The sequence below is a fragment of the Protopterus annectens genome, chromosome 13.part0, assembly GCF_019279795.1.
Source record: "Protopterus annectens isolate FY-2018-M chromosome 13.part0, PAN1.0, whole genome shotgun sequence".
Taxonomy (NCBI): Eukaryota; Metazoa; Chordata; order Ceratodontiformes; family Protopteridae; genus Protopterus; species Protopterus annectens.
This window is the reverse complement of record NC_056747.1, coordinates 1,216,938,361-1,216,961,874: the sequence shown is the minus strand read 5'-3', so window position 1 is coordinate 1,216,961,874 and position 23,514 is coordinate 1,216,938,361. Positions and strand designations below refer to the sequence as shown.

The 23,514-nt window shown below is 41.2% G+C and overlaps 1 protein-coding gene across 1 annotated transcript in view; it reads left to right on the top strand.

Annotated features, from left to right (window-relative positions):
- Nucleotides 1–23,514, top strand: part of ITGB3 (integrin subunit beta 3) — a 1,138,779-nt gene that overhangs the window by 823,828 nt on the left and 291,437 nt on the right. The window contains exon 13 of the mRNA XM_044055223.1: nucleotides 10,047–10,166. Coding sequence (XP_043911158.1) covers nucleotides 10,047–10,166 — 120 coding nt within the window. The remainder of the gene's footprint in view (nucleotides 1–10,046; nucleotides 10,167–23,514) is intronic.

The window sequence follows — 23,514 nt, the reverse complement described above, 5'->3', positions numbered from 1 at the left end:
GCACAGGACACTAAGGATAATCACAAGGCTTTCTTTAGTTATGTTAGGAACCTGGGTCAGAATTCCCAGATATCCTCAGAATTAGTCCAAAATGACAAAAAATACACCGAACCCACAGACATTGCCAGCATCCTAGCTGACAGGTTCAGTGCAAACTTCTCCCCCCCCCCCCACCAAAAGGGCAAATATCTATCCCAGCAGAGTGCTGCCCCCCTGGCATCTCAGATGTTCAGGTAAGAGCCGCCCTCTCCAAAGCAAAAAACACAGCATCAATGGGACCAGACGGTGTCCCGGGCTGCGTCCTACATGAACTCCCAAGAAGAGCTAAACCCAAACATAAAACTACTGTTCAATCTCAGCCTTACTACAGGATATGTACCTAAAGAGTAGCGTACAGCAACAGTGGTCCCTCTCCACAAAGGTGGTGCCTCAACGGATCTTGGAAACTATCGCCCCATAAGCCTGACTAGCTTGGTCTGCAAAGCTATGGAAAGGATCATCATGGACCTCATAAATAAAGATATTGGGGACCTACAGACACTGGATCCTACCCAGTTCGACTTTGTAAAGGGCAGATCCTGTCTCTTAAACCTGGTTGATTTCTTTGAAAGAGTCATCATGTCCACTGACGAGGGGAAGGTGGTCCACCCAGCCTACCTGGACCTCGCAAAAGCCTTCAATACAGTACCCCACTCGGGCATTATAGATAAGCTCACCAGCTTAAATATAAACCCCTATGTCACTAGATGGGTTGCAAACTGGCTCAAGGACAGAACCCACATGGTTAGAATTGCTGGAGCCATGTCAGACTCCAAACCAGTTACAAGTGGTGTCCCACAAGGCTCAGTCCTGGGACCTCTCTTGTTCGGTATATATTTCTCGGAGGTACAAGCCAACAGGGAAGGACTGTGGCTGACCAAGTTCGCAGATGACTGCAAACTGGGCACCATAATTGACTCTCCAGCCGACACAAGCATCCTCCAAAAGGCCCTCATAGAAACAGACAACTGGTGCCAGAGCCATGGCCTCAAGCTAAACACCAAAAAGTGTATAGTCATCCCCTTTGGCAAAAACAAAGTGCCTACAAATTACCACATAGGTGGTAATCCATTAAGTACAGAAGAAGTAATTAGGGACCTGGGGACCCAAGTTGATAGCAATCTCTCATTTGACAACCACATGGCCAAAGTGGTTAGAAAAACATTTTATATAGCCCACCTAATCATGAAGGGATTCACATCTAGATCAGGGGAGGTCATCGTGCCTCTTTACTCATCCCTCATCAGGCCCATAATTGAGTACAATGCCCCTTTTGGGATGTACCTTACCAGACACCTGCAGCAACTGGAAAGACCCCAAAAGTACCTCACCAAGGAGATCAAAGGGCTCAAACAGATGCCATATGCTGCCCGGTTAAAGAAACTCCAGCTCTACTCAGTGGCATACCACCTGCTCAGAGGCGATCTGTGCCAGACGTATAAAGCCATGTCCAACCCGGAATTAATGGACATGCTGCACCTCAGAAAATCCAAATCCCATTGAGCTACGCACTTGAGAGACTTGAACCTCAGCACTGAAATAAATAGGGCATGCTGGAGGGACAGATTCATAATCCAGAGGCTCCCTTCACTCTGGAATAAAATCCCAGTCCAGGTTAGGCAGAGTCCCTCATTGACTCTCTTCAAGAGGAGTCTTGATGAGTGGATGGGAGATCTTAGGTTTACCCCGGGTATCACTTCTGTGTAACTGTTAGACAGAGGCATAGTATACTAACCTCGAAAAAGGGCATAGCAAAATTAATTTAAAATGGGGGGGTGAAAGCCAAACGCACTCTGGCTAGGCTTATAAATGCCCTAGGGCAGATAGCCTAGTATGAACCTATGAACCTATGAACCTATGATGCAGAGGAGTCTATACCATCTGCATCTCCTCCTGAGGATTATTCATTTGGAGAAACCTTGCATACTTTGAGGGAGCATTTTCACTGGGAGAGTCAAGATTTCTCAGAATCAAAAAAGAGGCTCAGGGATTTCCTTCTTCTCCCTCAGCACAGGCCTTTAGCCATTCCCCCTGTTTTAGACATTGTGGATGATGTGTTTACGGAGTCAAGCTTGACTCCTGACTTCTTACCTCCGGCTCCCAGTAAGCCTGACAGATATTACAGGGTCCCTGACTCACATACATTTTTATTTAGAAACCCTGCTGCTGATCCTGAAACTATTTCACAGGGTCCAAAGGGAGTTAAGGCCTCAACAGCAAAAAATCCTACCCCGTCTGACAGAGATTCAAGGGCACTGGACAGATGGGGAAAAAAGGTTTATACATCTGCAACCTTGGCAATCAGGGCCTTAAACTGTCAATTTCATATTCTTAAGTATCAATAACATGTTATGGGATTGCTGAAACAGAAACTCATGTTGATTTCTGAATGTGCAGAAAATAAAGAATTGCAGGAATTATTGCATGCAGCTGAACAGGCTGGATAGCATACTTTGCAATGTGGTTTTGATTCCTTAGAGGCCTCCTGCAGGGCCGCAGTTACTGGATCTGTGATTAGGAGGCATGCCTGGCTAAAAGAACAAAATTTGCCTGATCATGTTAAAGCTAAATTGCTAGATGCACCTTTACAGCATGATACTCTGTTTGGTATTAAGGCAGAAGAGGTTTTAAAGAAAATGGAAGACAAAGCTAAGTCTATGCAAACTGTTAAAGACTTCTTACAAGTGCAGCCACCAAGATTCAGTAGACACTGGCCTACAAAAAAATTGGTCTTTTCCTTTGTCTAGACAGAGCTCAAAGGGGCAAATCCAGGCACCCTAAGGGTTTCAGATACCAGGCCCAAGATTCATACAGGTCAAAGTAATGGAGCGCTTCTACCTCCAAATCTGGAGGAGATAAAGCGCAAACTGACAGAAAACTGTCCCAATGACTTCCCTCTGCCTACACCAAGCACTTATCTTTTGGCAGCACCCTTAGTGGGAAAATTAGCACTTTTTGCTCAAAATTGGCAGTTAATAACCCAGGACAAGTGGGTACTAAACATAGTATCACAGGGATACAGATTCCATTTCTACACTCTGCCAATGGCAAATGGTTGGCCAGAGCTGCCAAAAAATCAATGGGCAGAGGCACAGAAACAGGTTACGTCACTCATGGATATGGGGGCCATTCAGCCAGTACCAGAACAGGAAAAAGGGCAAGGTTTTTACTCAAGACTGTTCTTGGTACCCAGAAAGGACAAGGCCTGGTGGCCAGTACTGGATTTATCGATTTTGAACACATACCTGGACATTCCAAAATTCAAAATGCTGACTTTGCAGCAGCTTCTGCCCATGCTGGGCAAGAATGCTTGGCTGGTGACATTAGACGTAAAAGATGTCCCAATAAGACAATCATGCAGAAGATACCTCAGATTCAAGGCTGGCTTAATGCATTACCAATTCTCTGCACTGCCCTTTGGCTTATCTACTGCACCCAGGGTCTTTACAAAGTGCCTGGCACCAGTAATTGCATTTTGCAGACAAAGAAGTATACAAACATACCCTTACTTGGATGACTGTCTCATTCAAGCAGAGAACAAGGACAATGTCCTTCAAGGATGCATCTGCAGTCATAACATACGGGTTGTCCTGCCTCAGGCAGCCCTTCCACATGCCAGGCTGCATATGAAAATTGCAATGGTACCTGAAATGTATGGATCTGACCACCGCACAGCCTAGAAACCATGCTAATTTCAATTCCATGCTTTCAAATTCCTATGGTGGGCTCAGGCCTGCCAGTCAACAGAGGGTTACCTTTCAACAACAAAAAACAAGGCAGACCATCACCGCGGATGCCTGCAACCCGAGGATGGGGGAGCACACATGGATGGAGGACAAATGCATCAGGCCTGCATGGCCTCAAGCTAAACATGCACATGCAAAAAAAAAGGAAATGCTGGCGGTAAAGATGCAATCGGGCGTTTCAAACCATTCAAACCATCAAGGACATCTGGACATAAGGACAGACAACACCACGGTCATGTGGTACATAAACATAAACAAACAAGGAGCACACATATGCGGATGGCAATGAATCTGCAATGAATCTAATGGAATCTCAATATCCAGCTACAGGCTAAATATGAGGCCAAAAAAGGAAAGAGGAAAGCAAAATTCCAGGAAAGAAACGGTTTAAGCAGATGCACCCCAATCGCATCATGAATGCTGCATCAAGACATGAAAAACTGGGGAGTGCCAGAGATAGAGTGCCAGAGATCCCTCTCAACTGCCCCACTCAAAAACCAACAAAAAAAATTCTGCTCACAAGGCTGGACCCACAACTCTCTCTCTGGGTGGACTCTCTTTCAGTATGAATATATGCCATTCCCCCCTTTCCTTTGATGTATAAGTCCCTATGAAAGGAAGGGGTCAGGGAGGAACAGGTGATACTGATACTAATGGCCAACACTGGCCACACTGCTGGTATTGACGCTGGAAGAAGCATGTCTCAGGAAGCACTCATGGCCTCTCCCTATGCTCCTCTTCTTCTTAGGGGAACAATTTCAGATTTCCCCTGCATCCAAACAAACTTGAAACTAACTGCCTGGGAAATGAAATGAAACCAAAACCAAAAACATTTGTTTTGGCAGAGGGTGAGGGACATCTGTGCCTATCCTGGCAGCCTTGAACCTTCCACAAGGAGACAGCAGCTAAATAAATGGAAAATCATGGATTTTTAGAAGCATCAAAGGCACAGATGTCTCAGTGGCAAACCTAGCACACTAGAGTAGTTTGGCAATGGTTCACCATGGCCCCTGTCTTACTCCTCCATTAGATTCATGCTTCAGCAATTTCAGCAGAATACAATATGGATCCACTCCTCTTCTCACTCAGATATTTTTTGAGAGGGATCAAAAATGTTAAAGGAGAGGAGACCCCTCTGCCAAACTTGTTGCCCTGAAATTTTGGAGAAAATTGTACTACCTCCTTTTGATCAGCAGCATCCATCAGCAGACAGTTTCTATCTATCTTGGAAAACTGCTTTTCTTCTGGCAATCAAGAGAGCAAGAGAGTTCAAGTTTTCAGCATGTGCAGCCTTTTCTTTTTTTCCACCAGGATCCAGTCTCACTGAGAACCAATCCTACTTTCATGTACCAAAGAACCAATCAGGTATCAGCAGACCTTGTGACCAAGCTATCATACTTTTCTTTTCTTCCCTAACCCACAGAACAAAGGAGAGAAACTTTTGCACACCTTGGATATACGACAGCAGCTATAGCTACTATCTGGAAAAACTCAAACCAACAGAAACACTTTTTAACTTTTGTAGCATATGTGGGGGTGCAAAGGCAATTTCAAACAGACAATTTCTAAATCGATGGTTCATTTCGCTTTGCATTTGCTTTGCTTTGCTACTCCTTTCGTCCTGAAAATATCAGGCCTCAGCCTCATCATTCCCCAGGGCCACAGCCACCACTAGCTTTCTACGAGGGGGTGGCTACCAAGACATTTAGAGAAGCTGCTACTTGGCCATGCATACATTTGCCAAGCATTACTACTACCTTTATACTCCAGATCCAGAGGGTTTGCTTTGCAGTTGCAGTTCTGTTTAGTTTAACTACCCCATCCTTCTCTTAGTACCTCCTCCCCCAGGGTTCTGGTGGCTATCTTATGTATGTGCATGCTGCATGCAAGGAAGGACACAGTACAGTTTTGTGCCTGCCATAAATGTAGATGTCCGATAGATGTGCATCTGCACAATCAAGTCCCACCCCTCCTCCCCTCCCTCTGGTTTCCTAGGGTGCTTACCCTCTTTTCTCAGCTAACTGGGAATGTATCATGGTGTATTTGTTTGTTTGTATATATATATATATATATATATATATATATATATATATATATAATATATATAATTTGCTACTGTTTGGAACTTTTCAGCATTATCCAAATTTAGCCTTCCTAGAGGGCACCTGGCATCTGGGGCAAGAAACACTGAGGAAAATGGCGTCAGCTGATGCCTTTATACCCCAGAAGCTCTGACGTCGGGGAAAGTGCGACATCAGCCGAGGCCAGACCCAGACTTTGGAATCCGGCCGACCGAAGGGCTGCCTGAGGCAGGACAACCCATATGTTATGACTGCAGATGCATACCTATCGGACATCTACATTTATGGTAGGTACAAAACTGTACTTTCTTCTTCGACACCTGCCGTTTGTGAAAAGGCTTCTAACATGCCAAGGGTACACAATAAATGAAAAGAAATCACAAGTGGTACCCTCTCAAAAGATAAGATTCCTGGGTGCAAGCTTGAATACAACTGCCCAGATGGCTTACCTCATGCCAGACAAGCAAAGGCAACTGACTACTTACTTCAAACTGATGGCAACAAAAACCCAGTTATCTTTAAGACAAATTCTGCAGGCTTTGGGCATCATGGCATCCTGCATCCTACTGATTCCATATGCAAGACTGCATATGAGGAAACGTCAGTGGTACCTAAAACGTTTATGGAGTCAACATTCTCACAGTCTGGAAACAATGATTCCTCTCATTCCCTGCCTACAACAGGAGTTTCTATGGTGGGCAAAGGCATGTCATCAAAACATGGGACGGGCCTTCACTCTACCCCCTGCCAGCCAAACCTTAACAACAGACGCATCAGATTATGCCTGGGGGGCCCACATGGCAGGAAGATGCATTCAGGGCATATGGACCCCAAAACAAATGCATCTACATATCAACCAGAAAGAGATGCTAGCTGTTCAAAATGCCCTAACAGCCTTCAAGGACTTACTTCATCCAGGACAACTACTGATAAAGACGGACAACACCATGGTCATGTGGTATATAAACAAGCAAGGGGGAACACACTCTTACCCCCTTTGCAGATTAGCCATGGCATTGTGGGACACACCTTTGACCTACCAAATACATCTTCGGGCTCAATTCCTGCCAGGAAAGCAAAATACTCTGGCAGATGATTTAAGCAAAAACCTTATGGATCCTCACAAGTGGAAACTAAATCCACAAGTCTTCAGCATGATAATAGAGAAATGGGGGAGCCCAGACATAAATCTATTTGCCTCTCCTCAAAATTATCAATTAAAAAAATTCTGCACAAGGACATATCATAGACAAGCATGGAAAGTGGATGCCCTATCCTTCAGTTGGAAAAACCTATCAGTTTACGCCTTTTCTCCTCTGCCTCTTCTTCCCAAGGTCCTCCTAAAAGTCACACAAGAGAAACCAAAGATGATACTAATTTCCCCAGACTGGCCCTGCCAATACTGATACCCAGTCCTAAGGAACTTGTCTCAATACCCAGCTTGGACCTTACCTCAAAGACCTCAACTACTGTCTCAGCAAAACAATCATATCCTGCACAATCAACTCCAGACACTGAACCTGGCAGCTTGGCTGATCAGGTAGTTATACAAACAACGCCTCTCAGTAAAGCTGTGATGGATGTCATTTTGGAAGCCAGAAGGCCTAATACTAGAAAATCTTATGCTGATAAATGGAAGAGATTCTGTGCTTGGAATCGAGCACAAGGAACTGATACAGCAGAACCAAATATTCCTCAGATATTACAATACTTAACTGAGATGCTTGACAAAGGCCTATCTTTCTCATCATTTAAAATCCAAGCCTCTGCCATTTTGGCTGATTACAATACAGAGCCACCAGTCTTTTCTCATCCTTTACTAAAGCAGTATCTTAGAGGAGCCAAAAATTTAAGGCCTACTAGAAGATCACCATTGTCTGCATGGGACCTCAATTACGTGTCGGAAAAGCTCACCCTGCCCCCATTTGAACCAGCTGCTACCGCTGATATAAAGTTCTTATCATGGAAAACAGCTCTGCTACTAGCAATTACTTCAGCAAGAAGAGTTTCAGAGCTACAGGCCCTCATGGCTGTAGAGCCTTTTATCATATTTTACCCAGACAGGGTGTCTCTGAGGACAAATCCTACATTTATGCCTAAGGTGGTTTCCAGTGTGGCTCTTAACCAAACAATTCATCTGCAGACCTTTTATCCAAATTCGCAGAACAAGGGGGAGAGAATTCTGCATTTCTTAGACGTACACAGACAGCTAAGATTCTACTTGAGCAGGACTAAAGCTCTAAGAAAAACTGAGCAATTACTAGTGACATATGCTGCAGGATCAGAAGGAAAGGCTGTTTCAAAGCAGACAATTTCAAAGTGGATAAGTCACTGCATCCATTTCTGCTACTTACACCATGGTAAACCTGTGCCCAAGGGCATAAGGTCTCATTCCACCAGAGCTGCAGCTACTTCAGCAGCCTTTCTAAGGGGAGTACCAACCAAAGACATTCTAGAGGCTGCTACTTGGAGTTCTGGTCACACCTTTACAAAGCATTATAATTTGCATCTCTACTCTAAGTCCAGGGTAGGCTTTGCCACTGCAGTTCTGCAGGGCCTTATAGCCGCACCTAATGCTGTTTAGCTCCAGCCTCCCAACCATAGCTTTGGGATTCTACCCAAATGTAATGACTGCAACAGTGAAACACGAAGAACATAGTACAGTTGTATACACTTACCATAAATGTAGATGTTCAAGTGTATTCACTGTTGCAGTCCAGGTTACCCACCCACCACCCCCCTGTCATTCTGGAGTTTATCTTTCCTTCTCTATCTTCTACAACCTATGTGGTGTATTTGCTTGTAGATGAAGGTAAACCTTATACTGATGCATGTATATATATATATATATATATATATATATATATATATATATATATATATATATTTGCTACCTTTTTGGGGGCACCTGACATCTGTGGCAAGAAAACCTAAAGAAAATGGTGTCGGCTGCATGTTTTATACCCCTGACGACCTGATGTCTTGGAAGAGGAGACAGCAACTGATGCAGGACCCAAGACTTTGGAATTCAGGCTGACTGAGGGCAACCTGCCAGCAGACTACCCAAATGTAATGACTGCAACAGTGAATACACTTGAACATATACATTTGTGGTAAGTGCACACAACTGTACTTTACCAGGGTCCATTCCAACAAACAGGTGGTGTCATGCTGAGTGCTATAGGGGTCATTACTGACTCTGGTTCTTTTCACTGTCGTTGCATTAAAGTAGAGCGTTATACAACTTGGTTGATATTCAAGAAAGTAAAGAAAGATGAGAACCAAGGCATAAGTATCTTTCTTCAGGAAAGAGTATGACGGGAGGAATGGTTTGAAACATGGCAGCTTATAAACAGTGCTAAATAAATTCCAAGTTAGTACATATGGGAAGAAAAAAACATAAAATGCAGATTTAGGGGAAACATTAGCAGCAGTGAGTGAAGAAACCTGAGATCAGTCATATCAAATGAGTTAAAAATAAACAAACTGACACAGAAGATAAAGGAAGACTGTTAATACAGGGGTGCACAATGGGATCCATTGTTCACACAAAATGAGAAATAATCACCCAGTTATAGCTATCAACAGCCTATTGGGAGCATTAACTGCACTTCTGGACACCTTATCTTCATAAGGATATGGGACAAATATGGTACATATTATGCAGCCAAATCCATACAAAGACTTGTTAGAATAGCTTAGCATGTGCAACCTTGAATAAAGAAGGATGGGTGTGATAAAAGCATTCATGTTTTTAACAATGTATATATAATTTAAGGGGTTACAGTCATTCTAATAAAGAGAACAGAACACAGTTTGAAGTTACAGTGCACACATATCAGACAGGTATGCAGAAGTATTTTTTCCTCAGAAACGGTGGTTATTAAATAGAAAAGACTTCCCAAAGCATTAGTAACATCAAATGGAATGACAGAATTCAAGAAGACATGCAACAGCTATAAGATAATTCTTAAGACGATACTAAAAGTGAGACGGATACTAAAAGTAAGTGCATAAATAAATAAGATGCTGGTTACACAGCATTTGCACCTCTCCTAACAGATACAAGAATGGGCAGATCAACTGGTCCAAGTGGTCCCTTTTGCTATCATGTCCTGTTTCTGTTTGCAGCGTTTCGCTTCTGCTTTTGTAATGCATGGCTCTTTTGTTTCCGTTTTAGACAGTAATGATAAGAATGCCAGAAACTGCACCTACAAGGATGAAGATGACTGCGTGGTAAGATTTCAGTACTATGAGGATGCAAGTGGAAAATCTATTCTCTTTGTGGTCAAAGAACGAGGTGAGACATGTGGCTCATTGTCTTTATCTGCATGTTTTCAGATGTGCATGTTTTAGTAACTTGTTATTTAAGAAGCACTCTGTATGTCCCAGTTCCTTGACTGTAACATGACAGTCTGCTGCTGTGAAGCTGATGTCATAGGTTGTCGATTAACATGACAGGTGCAAATGAGTAGTATAATAATTTGAAGTCCGTTAGAAAGAACAGCTGGATATACTGCATACTGACTTCTAGTGTCCTCATCTACATTCCCACATCATAGACTGGGATGAATAAAGCTCAGTATCAGATAGACTTTTCTATAGCTTACTGTATCCTCACAAAGCCTCATAGGAGAGCAGATCATGATTATGCTGTATGATGTGTTACTTCACAGATGCCTTCATTCACCCACAGGCAGATTTACAGTTGTGCCTGTTGCCTACCTGTTCAAAGATACCTATATTTATATGTAACCACAACTTACAGTTGTGACTGATGCCACCCAGTACACAATACCTATTTTTATACATAACCCCAACTTACAGACACCTGTAGTTACACATGAGCACTGTTAACAGATCTGCCAAGTGCCTACCTGTTCACAGACCCCTACATTTACACATAACCACAGCTCACAGGTGTATCTGGTGCCTACCTGTTCACAGACACCTGCATTTGCATATCACCACAACTTACAGCTGTGCCAGGTGCCTACCTGTTCACAGACACCTATGTTTACACATAACCACAGCTTACAGGTATATCTGGTGCCTACCTGTTCACAGACACCTGCATTTACATATCACTGCAACTTACAGTTGTGCCAGGTGCCTACCTGTTCACAGACACCTGCATTTACATATCACTACAACTTACAGTTGTGCCAGGTGCCTACCTGTTCACAGACACCTATGTTTACACATAACCACAGCTTACAGCTGTGCATGGTGTGCATCTGTTCACAGACAAATGCATTTACACATAGCCACAGCTTACAGTTGTGTGAAGTGCCTACCTTTTCACAGACACCTACATTTATGCATAAGCACAACCTACAGCTGTGCCTTGTACCTACCTGTTCACAGACACTTGCATTTATACATAACCTCAGCTCACAGGTGTGCCTGGTGCTTGCCTGTTCACAAACACCTGCATATACATATTACCACAACTTATAGCTGTGCCGTTTGCCTACCCATTCACAGACAGCTGCATTTACACATAAACACAGCTTACACCTGTGCATGGTTCACAAACACCTGCATATACATATTACCACAACTTATAGCTGTGCCTTTTGCCTACCCATTCACAGACACCTGCATTTACATAAAACCACAGCTTACACCTGTTCCTGGTGCCTACCTGTTCACCAACACCTGCATTTACATATTACCACAGCTTACAGCTGTGCCTAATGCCTACCTATTCACAGACAGCTGCATTTACTCATAACCACAGCTTACAGCTGTGTCTGCTTCCTACCTGTTCACAGACACCTGTATTTGCACATAACAGCTCACAAGTGTGTCTGGTGTCTACCTGTTCACACACACCAGCATTTAAATATTAACACAGCTTACAGCTGTGCTTAGTGCCTGCCTGTTCACAGATTATAGTTGCACATAACCACAGCTTACAGCTATGCCAGGTGCCCATCTTTTCACAGACAGCTACATTTGGGGCAGCACAGTGGTGTGGCAGTTAACATTGCCTTCTCAGAGCAAGAGGTTCTCTGGTCTGTGTGGAGTCTGCATATCCTCCATACATTGATGTGGATTTCCTCTGGGGTACTCCTGTTTCCCCCAACAGTACAAAGACATGCATCTGGAGCATTTCTCCCCAGACCTCTGCGGAAAATGGGCTCTGTCCTAGTCGGACTTTCCCAGTCAACAAATGTGAAATAAATAAATAAATAAATTTACACATAACCACAGCTTATAGTTATGCCTAGAGCCCACCTGTTCACAGACACCTGCATTTGCACATAACCACAGCTTACAGCTGTGCCTGATGTCTACCTGTTCACAGACACCTGCATTTACAAATAGCCAGAGCTTACAGCTGTGCCTGTACCTACCTATTCACAGACACCTACATTTACACATAATCACAGCTGTGCCTGGTGCCTGTCTGGTCACAGACACCTGCATTTACACATAAGCGCACCACATGCCTACCAGTTCTCAGACATCTGCATTTACACATAACCACAACTTACAACTGTGCCTGGTACCTACCTGTTCACAAACACTTGCATTTACACACAAGCTGAGCTCACAGGTGTGCCTGGTGCCTACCTGTTCACCAACACCTGCATTTACACTTAAACACAGTTTACAGCCGTGCCTGGTGTCTATCTGTTCACAGACACCTGCATTTACACATGACCACAGCTTACAGCTGTGCCTGGTTCTGACTCCTCACAGATATCATTATTCACCCATACATAGAGTTAGAGTTGTGCCTACTGCCTTCCTGTTAACAGATACTTGCATTTACCCATATCCAGAAATTACAGCTGTGTCTAGAGCCTAACTGTTCTCAGATACCTGCATTTAACAGTAGCCAGAGCTTACAGGTGTGTCTGGTGCCTACTGTTCACAGATACCTGCATTTTCCCATGTCCAGAGTTTACACTTGTGTCTGCTCCTTCCCTGTTTTCTTTTTGCTTAGCTCTCTCTGTTTGCTCCATGAGTTGGACTTTCTTTGGTCATTCTCTTTGCCCTACAGTACACCACACAGCCTTCAAATGGCCTCCTTACTTGGTCTACTGGCTTAGTTTGACCACTAGGTCTCACATTTTGGTTATGCTTCTTATTTCTAGGAAGAATTAACATCACAGAAGAATTTGATTTTCTAAATGAGTATGTGGTAGCCGGTTTAAGCTGCAGCGGCCAAAGACTGAGGATAGTAGCTGAGATCATGTAAAAATGTTATGCATTTAATGTAAAAGATTGATCTAAAGTAATATCATAGGTTATTTATTTATTTATTTGTTTGTTTGTTTATTTGTTTGCATTTGTTTACTGGGATGGTCCACTGGGCCAAAAATTGCCCATTTTCAGTGGAGGCCTGGGGAGAAAAGCTCCACACACAAAAGAAATTTAAATACAATCACATTTTCTACATACATAGAGTGATAACAACTTAAAAAAACAAATATACAAACTTATCATAAATTTCTAGCTAGAATAACAAAGGCAGTATACATTATATACAAAATATACAAAGTACAATATATCATCTGCTTTGGATACTATAGAGTGAAGACAGCAAGAGATAGTTGCATAACTGTTACGCAGAGGGGAGAAAAAAGTTAGTGGGATCAAGTTGGGGAAGATGCTTTGTAGTCGTCGGCACATGTACATTGCCGTAGGGCTAAGAGATGCTGTTTTAGAGACTTTTTGAAGGATATGTGATTGGAAATAGTTCTGATAGAGCTGGGTAGGGAATTCCAAGTTTTAGCAATGGTACATGAGTAGAGAGATTGACCAACTGCTAGAATGGGGATTTGCACTTTTAGATTTTAGGTTCTAAAGTTACAGTATCATTCCCCATGTTCCTTCATGCTTGTGTGATTTCTAGCTTTCTCTGGGGGCCATTCTCTGTAGGATTTGTTTGTTGACCAGCTGTTTTGTCCTATGACACACTGCATTTCTGATAAGAAACTTCACTGGTTATATTTATTAAGTAAGTTTTAACAGTTTACTTTAACAGTTGTTACACAGGTTTCAAGAGTGGAGTGCTAGGTCTTTGTTTTGAAAATAATTGTTGAACATTCATGGACAACCTAAAATTGATAATCATAACTTTCTGTGTCAGTATGTTGCCAGACTGTTACCAAAGGAAAAAAACTTTCATATAACATATATTAATAGTTTTATTTCAACACATGTTGCATGTCCCTATGTAATGTCCTAGAATTCTAATTAATTATCATTTTGATGAAATGTGGATAAGTTCAGAGAGCACTTGGCAGAACTTGCTGCCTGGGTTGGTATCATTCCAACATTTACAGTCTTTTGATGATACCCTCTAGTTCCTAGCTACTCAGAAGACAGCAGATATCATTAGTAAAATTTAATAGGCTGAATGCATGTAATCGTGATGGTAAGAGAAAGATTTCCTCATGAGATTTTTTTTGTTGTTGACATATTCATGACCCATTGCTTCTCAGGCAGTACTTAAATTACTGATTCTTGTAGAAGCTGTCACTGTTATTTACTTTTCCTGAAACTGAATGGTGAGCTTTCACTTTATCTGTACTACATTTGTATGAAGTTGCTTGGCTTTATTTTACACTACCATTTCCATCAGAAAATTCCCCTTCATGGTGGTAACATTGTCACTTAATGAGTTTTTATAGTGAACTCAGCATACAGGGATTTATGTTTCTGACATGATCTGCTTTCAGACTGTGCATGTAAAAGCAGCTCTTGAAAATAGATTTTGTGTTAGATAATAGTATGTTGTCAATAACCATGAGGCAGCTGCTACACTGTCTCAAAAAGCCTGGTGAGATTCAGATGGCCAAAGAAACATGAACAGCCCATGGCTCCATAACTGGTGGCTGAAGAGTTAGGCTGAATACGTCTAGTGGCTAGTGGTGGCTGTAGAAGTAGATTAGTCACTTTGGCTGGTTTACGTACAGAAGTGGCCTGTAGATCAGTTGACTGCCACCATAGTGGTAGGCTTAGGCTAGTGAGTGGTGAAGTAAAGGGGGTGAAAGGATTGATTGAAATTAAGATAGCAAAAGTGAAGTAGGTAAAAAGACTAAAGATATGAGAGAAATCTAGGATTAAGAAGTATATCAAAAAGGGATGAGCATCAGAAGTGCAACCTAACAATAAGAGGAGCAGCTGAGCGAGAATAACTACTAACAGGTAATACAACTGCAATAAGCAAAAAGTCACACTGAGTTATGCAGTAACAGCGAAATAGCCAATAATTTGAAACCAACACACAAAAATCACAATACTAAGAATATTTTAGGGTGATAATCAGTTAAAGAATGCAGCAATACTTTACAATATCAGCGGGGAAGGTATATGAGCAGAGAAATTGTTTTGTTGTACAAAAATAATTTTACAATGAGACCTTAAAAATTATTATTCCTATTATTTAGTATGGATTAAAAGTGTCTTCATCACAGAAACCCAATAATTAAAGCAATTTAATGCATAGGAATGCTGTGTTTATGTTTCATTCTACCTGGATGACTGGATAGGAAACAGAAAATACACCCCTGGGATCCCACCTGTACCCCTGCTAAACAGGGGATATAGGTGCTGACTTTGTGGGAGCATGGGCAAAATTCTTGGCTAGGCTTATAAGGGCCTCCTGGCCAACAGCCTATGAACCTACGAAAGATGGTGGTCAGGGATTATATTATGTACATACCTCTCAGCCTCTTAGATGGAAACATCTAGGAAAAGCCTAAAATACTGGGGAGGACAAAGTCCCAAAAATAAGAACAGATTTTAAATATAGCTCTTATAAGGGTAGACAGTTGATAGAATAATAGAATAGAGTAATAGGTTTTATATAAGCATGCATTTTTGGAAGGCTACAGAGTCTGATACTCAAATGTTTGTCAATATTTAATGATTTCAGTCCTCAGAGATTTGTCAGAAAACCACAGCTTTTATTAGCAACGGGCCAAAAACATGAAGCAAAAATCTGGACATTTTGTGAAAATCTGTACAGTTGAGAGGTATGATTATGTACTATGTTGACATATCATGATTTAATGTGACCCTCTAAGCCATGGTCTTCAGTTTAATCTAGACGCATTCCTGACAGAGAAAGCAGGTATCTAGCACTCACTACAGTTTAGGCTAGCTGGCTTCTTATTGCTCCAAGCTGATCGGTCCACCATGGTAGAAGATGAACCTATAGTCTGAAAGCTCATGTTTATTTAAATAAACTGTTGAGGTGTGTATTTGTTTGGTGTTATTGTCCTAAGGAATGTAACATGGTTGGTTAAGTTTAATGCAAATATTCAAGAATGGAAGCAACGTATGATTTGAACTGCAAAGTTGCAGTTTTTGAGTTGTCAATGATTTTCTTTATACTGATCACTACTTCAGTAGCCTTAGCTATATGGGTTATATCCTGTATATGATATAGCAGCCAGCCAGCTTCTAAAGCTTCCAGGCATCTTCCATGCATCCAAACCTTTAGTCAGCTAGAGTTGAGCTAACTAAAAAAACAGGTTTAGGCACCAATCACTTCAGGGCTTTTCTGCCGCCAAAGAGAGAGCTACTTCTCCAAGCTTCAGAGGATCAACGGTCACCTTGTGCTGTTCCATTGCTGGGTAGGTAAGTTCCCTTTGGGGGAAAACCTTCCATATATTGTTTTTCATGTTTTAATGTACTTTCCTTTGTGGGATAATACACGTGACTTTGCTGTACTTTAAAACAGGAGAGCACTTTTTGTTTGAAAGTTTAAAAGTTAATTTAAGCACTATAAAACTATTTTTTGTGTGTGGATAAACCATATTTAAATTATTTTATGGGGTGGGTAAAGTGTATTAGATTGCTTTTTACTGTGTTTCTAATTGAAAAGTGGCTTTATACTATAGAAATTTTACCAGCTTGTGCCGCTTAGATTCATTGTGAAAGAGGCACCATTTTCTGCTAGACCATGGAACAAACCACTGGTACCAGGGTCAGTCCTTCTTCCAGACACAGAAAGAAAACGTTAACTAAATTACTGTTGTTACCACAACAGGCTAGCAATTTACCTGAGCCTCAGGTGGGTGACTGTGCTGTGGCCCGTATCCCTTTGGTGTTGCCCATACTGCCACTATGGGCCAGGAGTTAGGCATGTCCTCTACAGTTGGAGTCCCCTCAGTGGGCAAGGGAGATCCACTTTTTGTGAGTGTTGGGAGAAGGACAGAGAAGGTGTCCCTGTTTAACCAGAATGTTGTGCCCATACCTGGGGAAGCTGTTGCTGTCAATAAAACTCCAGTTTGCCCTAACATTCCTGTCAAAAATAAACAGAAAACTGAAAATATAGCTTCTCCTGCTCCAGTTTCACTGGACATAAGTAGTTTACTATGTCTGGCTCATAGTCTCATACAGGCTATTGACCCATCTTATCAAGTGGTTTCTGGTAAGAGAAAAAAAGGATTCCTCTTTTCCTTAAGATATTTAAAAAAATTAATCTGCAAGGAATATGACTGGACAGATACAGATTTTTCCCTTCAGATTTCTGATTCAGACTGAGAGGAGAGCATGTTATCTGAATCTCTCATCCAGGATTCTAAAAGTCTGAGACTGTTTCAATAATGTGCCAGTGTTTTCAGTGAGGTAAAAATGGGGTCTCTCAGTCTTTCAGAGAAATGTTACAACTGGAATTCCCAGACTCTCTTCCCACCCCACCCCCACCCCCAGTGCTGCCAGCACTGGATCATGTTTGTCACAGGCTGCCATACCTCTCAACTGTCCAGATTTTCACAGAATGTTCATAGGTTCATAGGTAGGTACTAGGCTACAAGCCTAGCCAAAAATGTACCCTGGCTTTTGCCACCCAAGAAAATAATTTTCCTGTGCCCCTGTCAAGCAGAACCACAGAAGTGATCCCCGGGGTGAATTTCCTATTACCCATCCAATCATCAAGATTTTTCTTGAAGAGTGTTAATGAGGAGCTCTGTTTGACATAGATAGGTAGTCTGTTCCAGAGTATGGGAAGTCTCTGGGACAGGAATCTATCCCTCTAGCATGTTCTGTTTATTGTGGTGACAAGGTTTAGGTCCCTAGAGCGTGTAGCTCGGAGGGATTGGGATTTCTTTAAGTGGAGCATGTCCAACAGCTCTGGGTTTGACATAGCTTTATATGTTAGGCAGAGATTGCCTCTGAGTAGGCGATATGCGACGGAGTAAAGCTGGAGTTTTTTTAGACGGTCTGCGTAAGGCATCTGTTTGAGGCCAGTAATCCTCTTTGTGAGGTATTTTTGCAGCCTTTCCAGTTGTTGTAGATGTCTTGTGAGGTACATACCAAAAGGGGCGTTGTACTCTATAATGGGTCTAATGAGTGATGAGTAGAGGGGAACAATTACCTCTTTTTTTCTGGATGAGAAACATTTTGTGATGAGGTGTGCCACGTAGAAGGATTTCCTGACCACTTTGGCGATGTGATTATCAAAGGAGAGACTACTGTCCACCTGTGTCCCAAGGTCTCTTATCACACTTTTGGTGTTAAGTAGACTACCACCTATGTGGTAGTTCATGAGTACAGAATTTTTACCAAAGGGGATGACAATGCACTTTTTGGCATTGAGCTTGAGACCATGTCGTTGACACCAGGCATCTGTCTCAGTGAGGCCCTTTTGTAGGATGTCCACATTGTTAGGAGTTTCAATTATGGCTCCTAGTTTGCAGTCATCTGTGAATTTAGTTAGCCAAAGACCTTCTGTGTTAGCCTGTACTTCAGAGAAGTAGATACCAAACAGGAGAGGACCCAGGACTGAACCCTGTGGTACTCCACTCAGATTTTTGCCTCATATTTTTGGTCTGTTCCTTGCAACATTTGTGATTTTCTAGCAAATCAGCGAAGACTGAATCATTAAATAATAAACAGACATTTGATTTTCAGTCTTCAGATCCTTCAGGAAATGCATGCTAACGCAATCCCTGTTGTTCTAACAACTTGCTAAGTTTATAAGAGCAATATTTAAAATCTGTCCATATTTTTTGGCCTTTCTCCCCCAATTACTTTAGGCTTTGTCCAGATTTCTTGTGCTAAGAGGTTGAAAGGTATGGACACAGCATATGGCTTCCCTGACAGGTAACCTGCTGCACCTAAGAAAGCAGATGGAATGTACAAAGTTCTTCAGTCTCAAATTTCTGTACACTCATCCTAGACCTGGTCCAGCAGCTGCTGCCAAGAATGTTGTTAATTCTAATCCTTCCCCTTCTGACAAGGATGGTAGAACCAATTGATCATTACGGAAAAAAAAGAGTATGCTTCTGCAACTTTAATTTTTAGAATTTTGAATTGTCAGAGTCTTTGGGGGTTTTCAGGTGGGTCCATAGAGAAGCTGTTGACAGCTGATGTTCAGTTGCAGGGATGAAAATATAAAGAAAGAAGGATGCACCCTAATGACGTCACACAAAACCAAAAAAAAAAACACAAAGATAACATTTAATACATGGTATTGCAAGTGACATTGTCCCCATACCCACTTTATTATGTATATTACCAACTCCAGGGCATGCACTGTTTAGGAAGGGTACCTTAGAGAAATGTATTCAGTGACTTGCACCTCTGATAGTGAAATGTAAGTTCATTTGATGGTCCTGCAGTGGCATTCTTCATTTTTAAGATTGTTTAGTTCTTCCTACCTCTTGCCTCGCTATTCAGATTTAGTCACATTCAAAGACAGCAAGCAGGCAGAAAGGTTAGAAGCACTGAATATAGTCCAAATTTAGTAGTGCAAAACAACACTGTGGTATGCAATGAGGGAAACAAAAAACTTTTGTCAAGAATTAATTGATGTCATTACGTCTAGCCATTTGTGGTACCTTTTAAAAGCCACTGATTTCATTTTTGCTAGACTGTGAACAGGAGTCAAGGAAATCAGTATAGCAGCAGAAGGATGAAATATTGAGTAGTGTACTGTATGTTCATTTATTTAGTTAGTTAGTTTTGTTTGCCTGGTAGTATGTTACGGACTTTGTCCATTTTTGTGAACTGTCCTCTTCCTAACTGCCTAATTGTGGATTAGTGTGAAGAAACAGTATTCAGGGGATGGTGCAAACTCAATCAACCAAACCAAAAATACCGCAAATCCAGTAAGTGGCATATGGTAGCTAAACAAGGAGAATTTTGACCCCAAAAAATTCATTATTTGGTATACAAATGAGTATCAGACAGCGTGGCAGCTGCAGGCTGTTTAATTGTTTTATTAGTGAAGAGTTGACTTAAGGTAAAATAGTGCATGCGTGCAGCTTAGTGCTAATTTCCATCACAATGGACTTTGCTAAGCCTTTCTATGGTTTCTCATCCCTTGGAATTACCTAATGTTTTTCAGGGGCCACACTGGCATATAATAGCCTTTACAATACTGTAGTTTCCATTTAAGTGTTATCTCATGTTAACGTACTTCCCAATGCTTCTTCCTTTCTCCTTTCACTACTTGCAGCCCTTTGTTTTGCAAAACAGGATGGTAATATGGTCCAGAATCCTTCAGAGGAATTTTTAATATTGTCACCAACAGAATGCGCCCGAGTCAGACATATGCAGTACTAAGACTGCATAAAATTGGCCTATCACCCGCACTAAGGTAGCTTATAGTTGTTATGCTATTCTGTAAAGTAAGAGCATCCTCACTCTGGGCTTCTGTTCCTGTAGTGCACTATGAGTTAGGGAGAAGGAGGTATGGATCTTGATTATAACACACCATGGGAATCAAATCTTAAAGAACGCTATCTTTGCAGTATTAATCCAATGCATCTTGGCCTGCTTCAGGCAGCTGATTTTGTTGAACTGATTGCCTAACCGTGGGTGATGGAGGCAGATCAAATGACAACTCTTCTGATACCAGTTTGATTATGCATTGGATCAGTCTCTGAGGTCTCAGATGTTTGTGCTATAGTTGTCATTATATAAATGTTGCAATTCATGTGTGCCACTTAAGGCCATGATGAAACATATTAATGGGCATCTGAAATAATAAAGTTTGTGTGTGTGTGTGTGTGTGTGTGTGTGTGTGTGTGTGTGTGTGTGTGTGTGTGTGTGTGTGTGTGTGTGTGTGTGTATACAGAACAGACGTGACAATTTTCTTTGTGGTGTCACCAACTAAAATGCTTCTGCAGAAACAAATGTGAGTGGATTCTCTCAGTAACAAATCTGTCATTGTTCAAAGTGTAAGCAGAATAAATCAATTGTGAATAAAATGTAAATAGTGTGTACAGGGAATACACTGCTGAAAATAACGTTAAGCAGAGTATAGACTAACCTGGACATTTTCATAACACTGTTTATGTGATATGTTCTAAGGACGGCTGTCTCTGTGATACTTTTGTGACTACATGCTGCATAAATTACAGCAGTATCACTTAATGGAGAATTTTTTTCTAAAACTGATGCTTAATTTAATGTATTGTTGAAATATTCAGTTTAAGTCTGTGTATTACCTGTACTTATTTATACAGTGGCTTCTTAACCCATATAGTGCTTGAACTGCAGACAGTCTGCACTGTGATACATGCTGAGATGCGTGTTAGTCATGCAAGTTGCTTGTGGTGTTCTTTAAAAAAAAGCCATGGATTTACAAAGCATTAGACATACTGCTGCAAGAAGTGATGCAAACTGCTCCCCTATGTGGTAGAAACTCTTACTTAACACCTACTTTGTATGTTTGCAATCTTGTATCAACATGCACAGCATTCAGAATTCTTTCTGTGGCTAATATTTGTAAAGAAGTGAAAAAGTGGGATTCAGTGAGAACTCTGGCCTCCAGTTCCTGTAAACAGATGAAACACCTATGAAGAACATTCATTTCTTTAGTTTGCCTTTCTTTGAGGAGGACTGAGTAATATAATTATTCGTGACAGTTTATTTATAAATCATTTAAAACTACTGGAAACCTACAACGTGTTAATGAAAAACAAACAGCTGACCAGTCTTGTTCAGCTAGGCTTCTTTGATTTTCACATGCTAGATCTTTAACTATCTGGACGTATAATTTATTTAAACATCTGTTACTAAATTAAGTGTATTGTTGTTGGATTGCTTCCTTCTGAACTTTCAGGGGTTTCCAAAAGGAACTGAAAGAGGCACAATGACCACAGTCATTAAGATATACAGGAAACAAGTAAAATAATAAAGCCAACTTGGATGACTGTACTTAGAAATTAGCATAGCAGCATTTTCTAGCTGTATATTGTTTATTAGTATTCACCTCAGCACACGTCGTTTATTATTGTTAATGTAACTGTTCCTTCAGGGTATATTAAAAATTACGTTTTTAACTGATAGCCATTGGTACAGCATGTTGACAAAGTACTAAGTACTAAGTCAATGATTTGATGCCATCCTCTGAGGAAATACCAGGTGCTCTGAACATCATGTAAGCAAATAACTAAGGAGTGCAGATACTTGTTATTGATTTCTGCTCCCATCTGAACAAAACTGAACATACAAAATGTAATACTTTAAATCCTTCAACAACAATTTCCTCTCTGGTGAAGCACTTTTGTATTACATGTCCATAGCTGGGCAGTTCTTAATAACTTGCATGTCTGTTCTTCCAGGGATGTAGCCATAAATTCCATATTTGTACAATGAGCAGTGTTATCACCCCATCACACATGGTGTACAACATGAGTACAGACATTGTAATATTCTGAATCTTCATCTAAATAGCTAATGTTATAATAAATGTGCAGCACTTTAAACATGGTTATTTTGTTTGCTGGCAAAGTTGGTAACCATTTGAAATGTCAGGACTCACTTCGGTGTTTCACATGATGCTGAGAAAGAATGAACAAAAAACAAATTTACTATACTTAGTCCAAGATGATCATTTCTTGGAGTATTCCCTTTTCTCCATGGTGATCTTGGAGTTAGTATATATATTGTCCCACACCCCCTGCAAAAATGAAGTTTAAATTGTTTTGTTACACTTAGGTACTGCATCACTGCACCTGATGAGTTAAGTGCCGTGATGCAGTTTGTCAGAGTCTAATGGTATTTATTTGGGTCACTGTTTCAATAAAAGACTTTGCAAACTTTTTTTGGAAATCAAGGCCCAAGTAAATTTAGAGTTTTCCTCAGTAACGCCATGTCAAGCATGGCTCCGTAGACTTTAATGGACTCATGTTTGCACATGCACATAAAGTGTCTATTAAAGTGTATAGACACATTCAGTATTTTCCAGAGTTAATAACACTGAGGTTAAAGGTCACCCTTACTCTTCAGTGGCATCAGCATGGGAAAAACAATTTTTGAAGAGCATTTGCTTTTGCTTTTTCTTTGTGGCTGTGAACAAAAATGTTCACAGTTAGACTGAAGATCCTAATCAGCATTTCCTGCAGCACATACAGTGGAGCAAAAGGTAAGTCATGCAAGAGTGAAAAAACACTTTAAAGGGGAAGAGCGATGTTCAAAATTCACCCCTCCTTCATTTTCAGTCATTTTGTTCTGCATGCACGTTTCACTAGAGAGCCAGCAAGGTTATATCATATTTTATTTTATTTAGTTTCCATTTTCAGATTGATGTATTTATTTGCATTTATTGACTGGGTCAGTAACACAAAGCCTATTATCTCTTTTCAGAATGCTCTTGAGGTAGTAAAAATCTCGAGTGGTAAAGAAACGGGGAACATTTCCCTACTCTTTTGCAAGTAAAGGTGTCG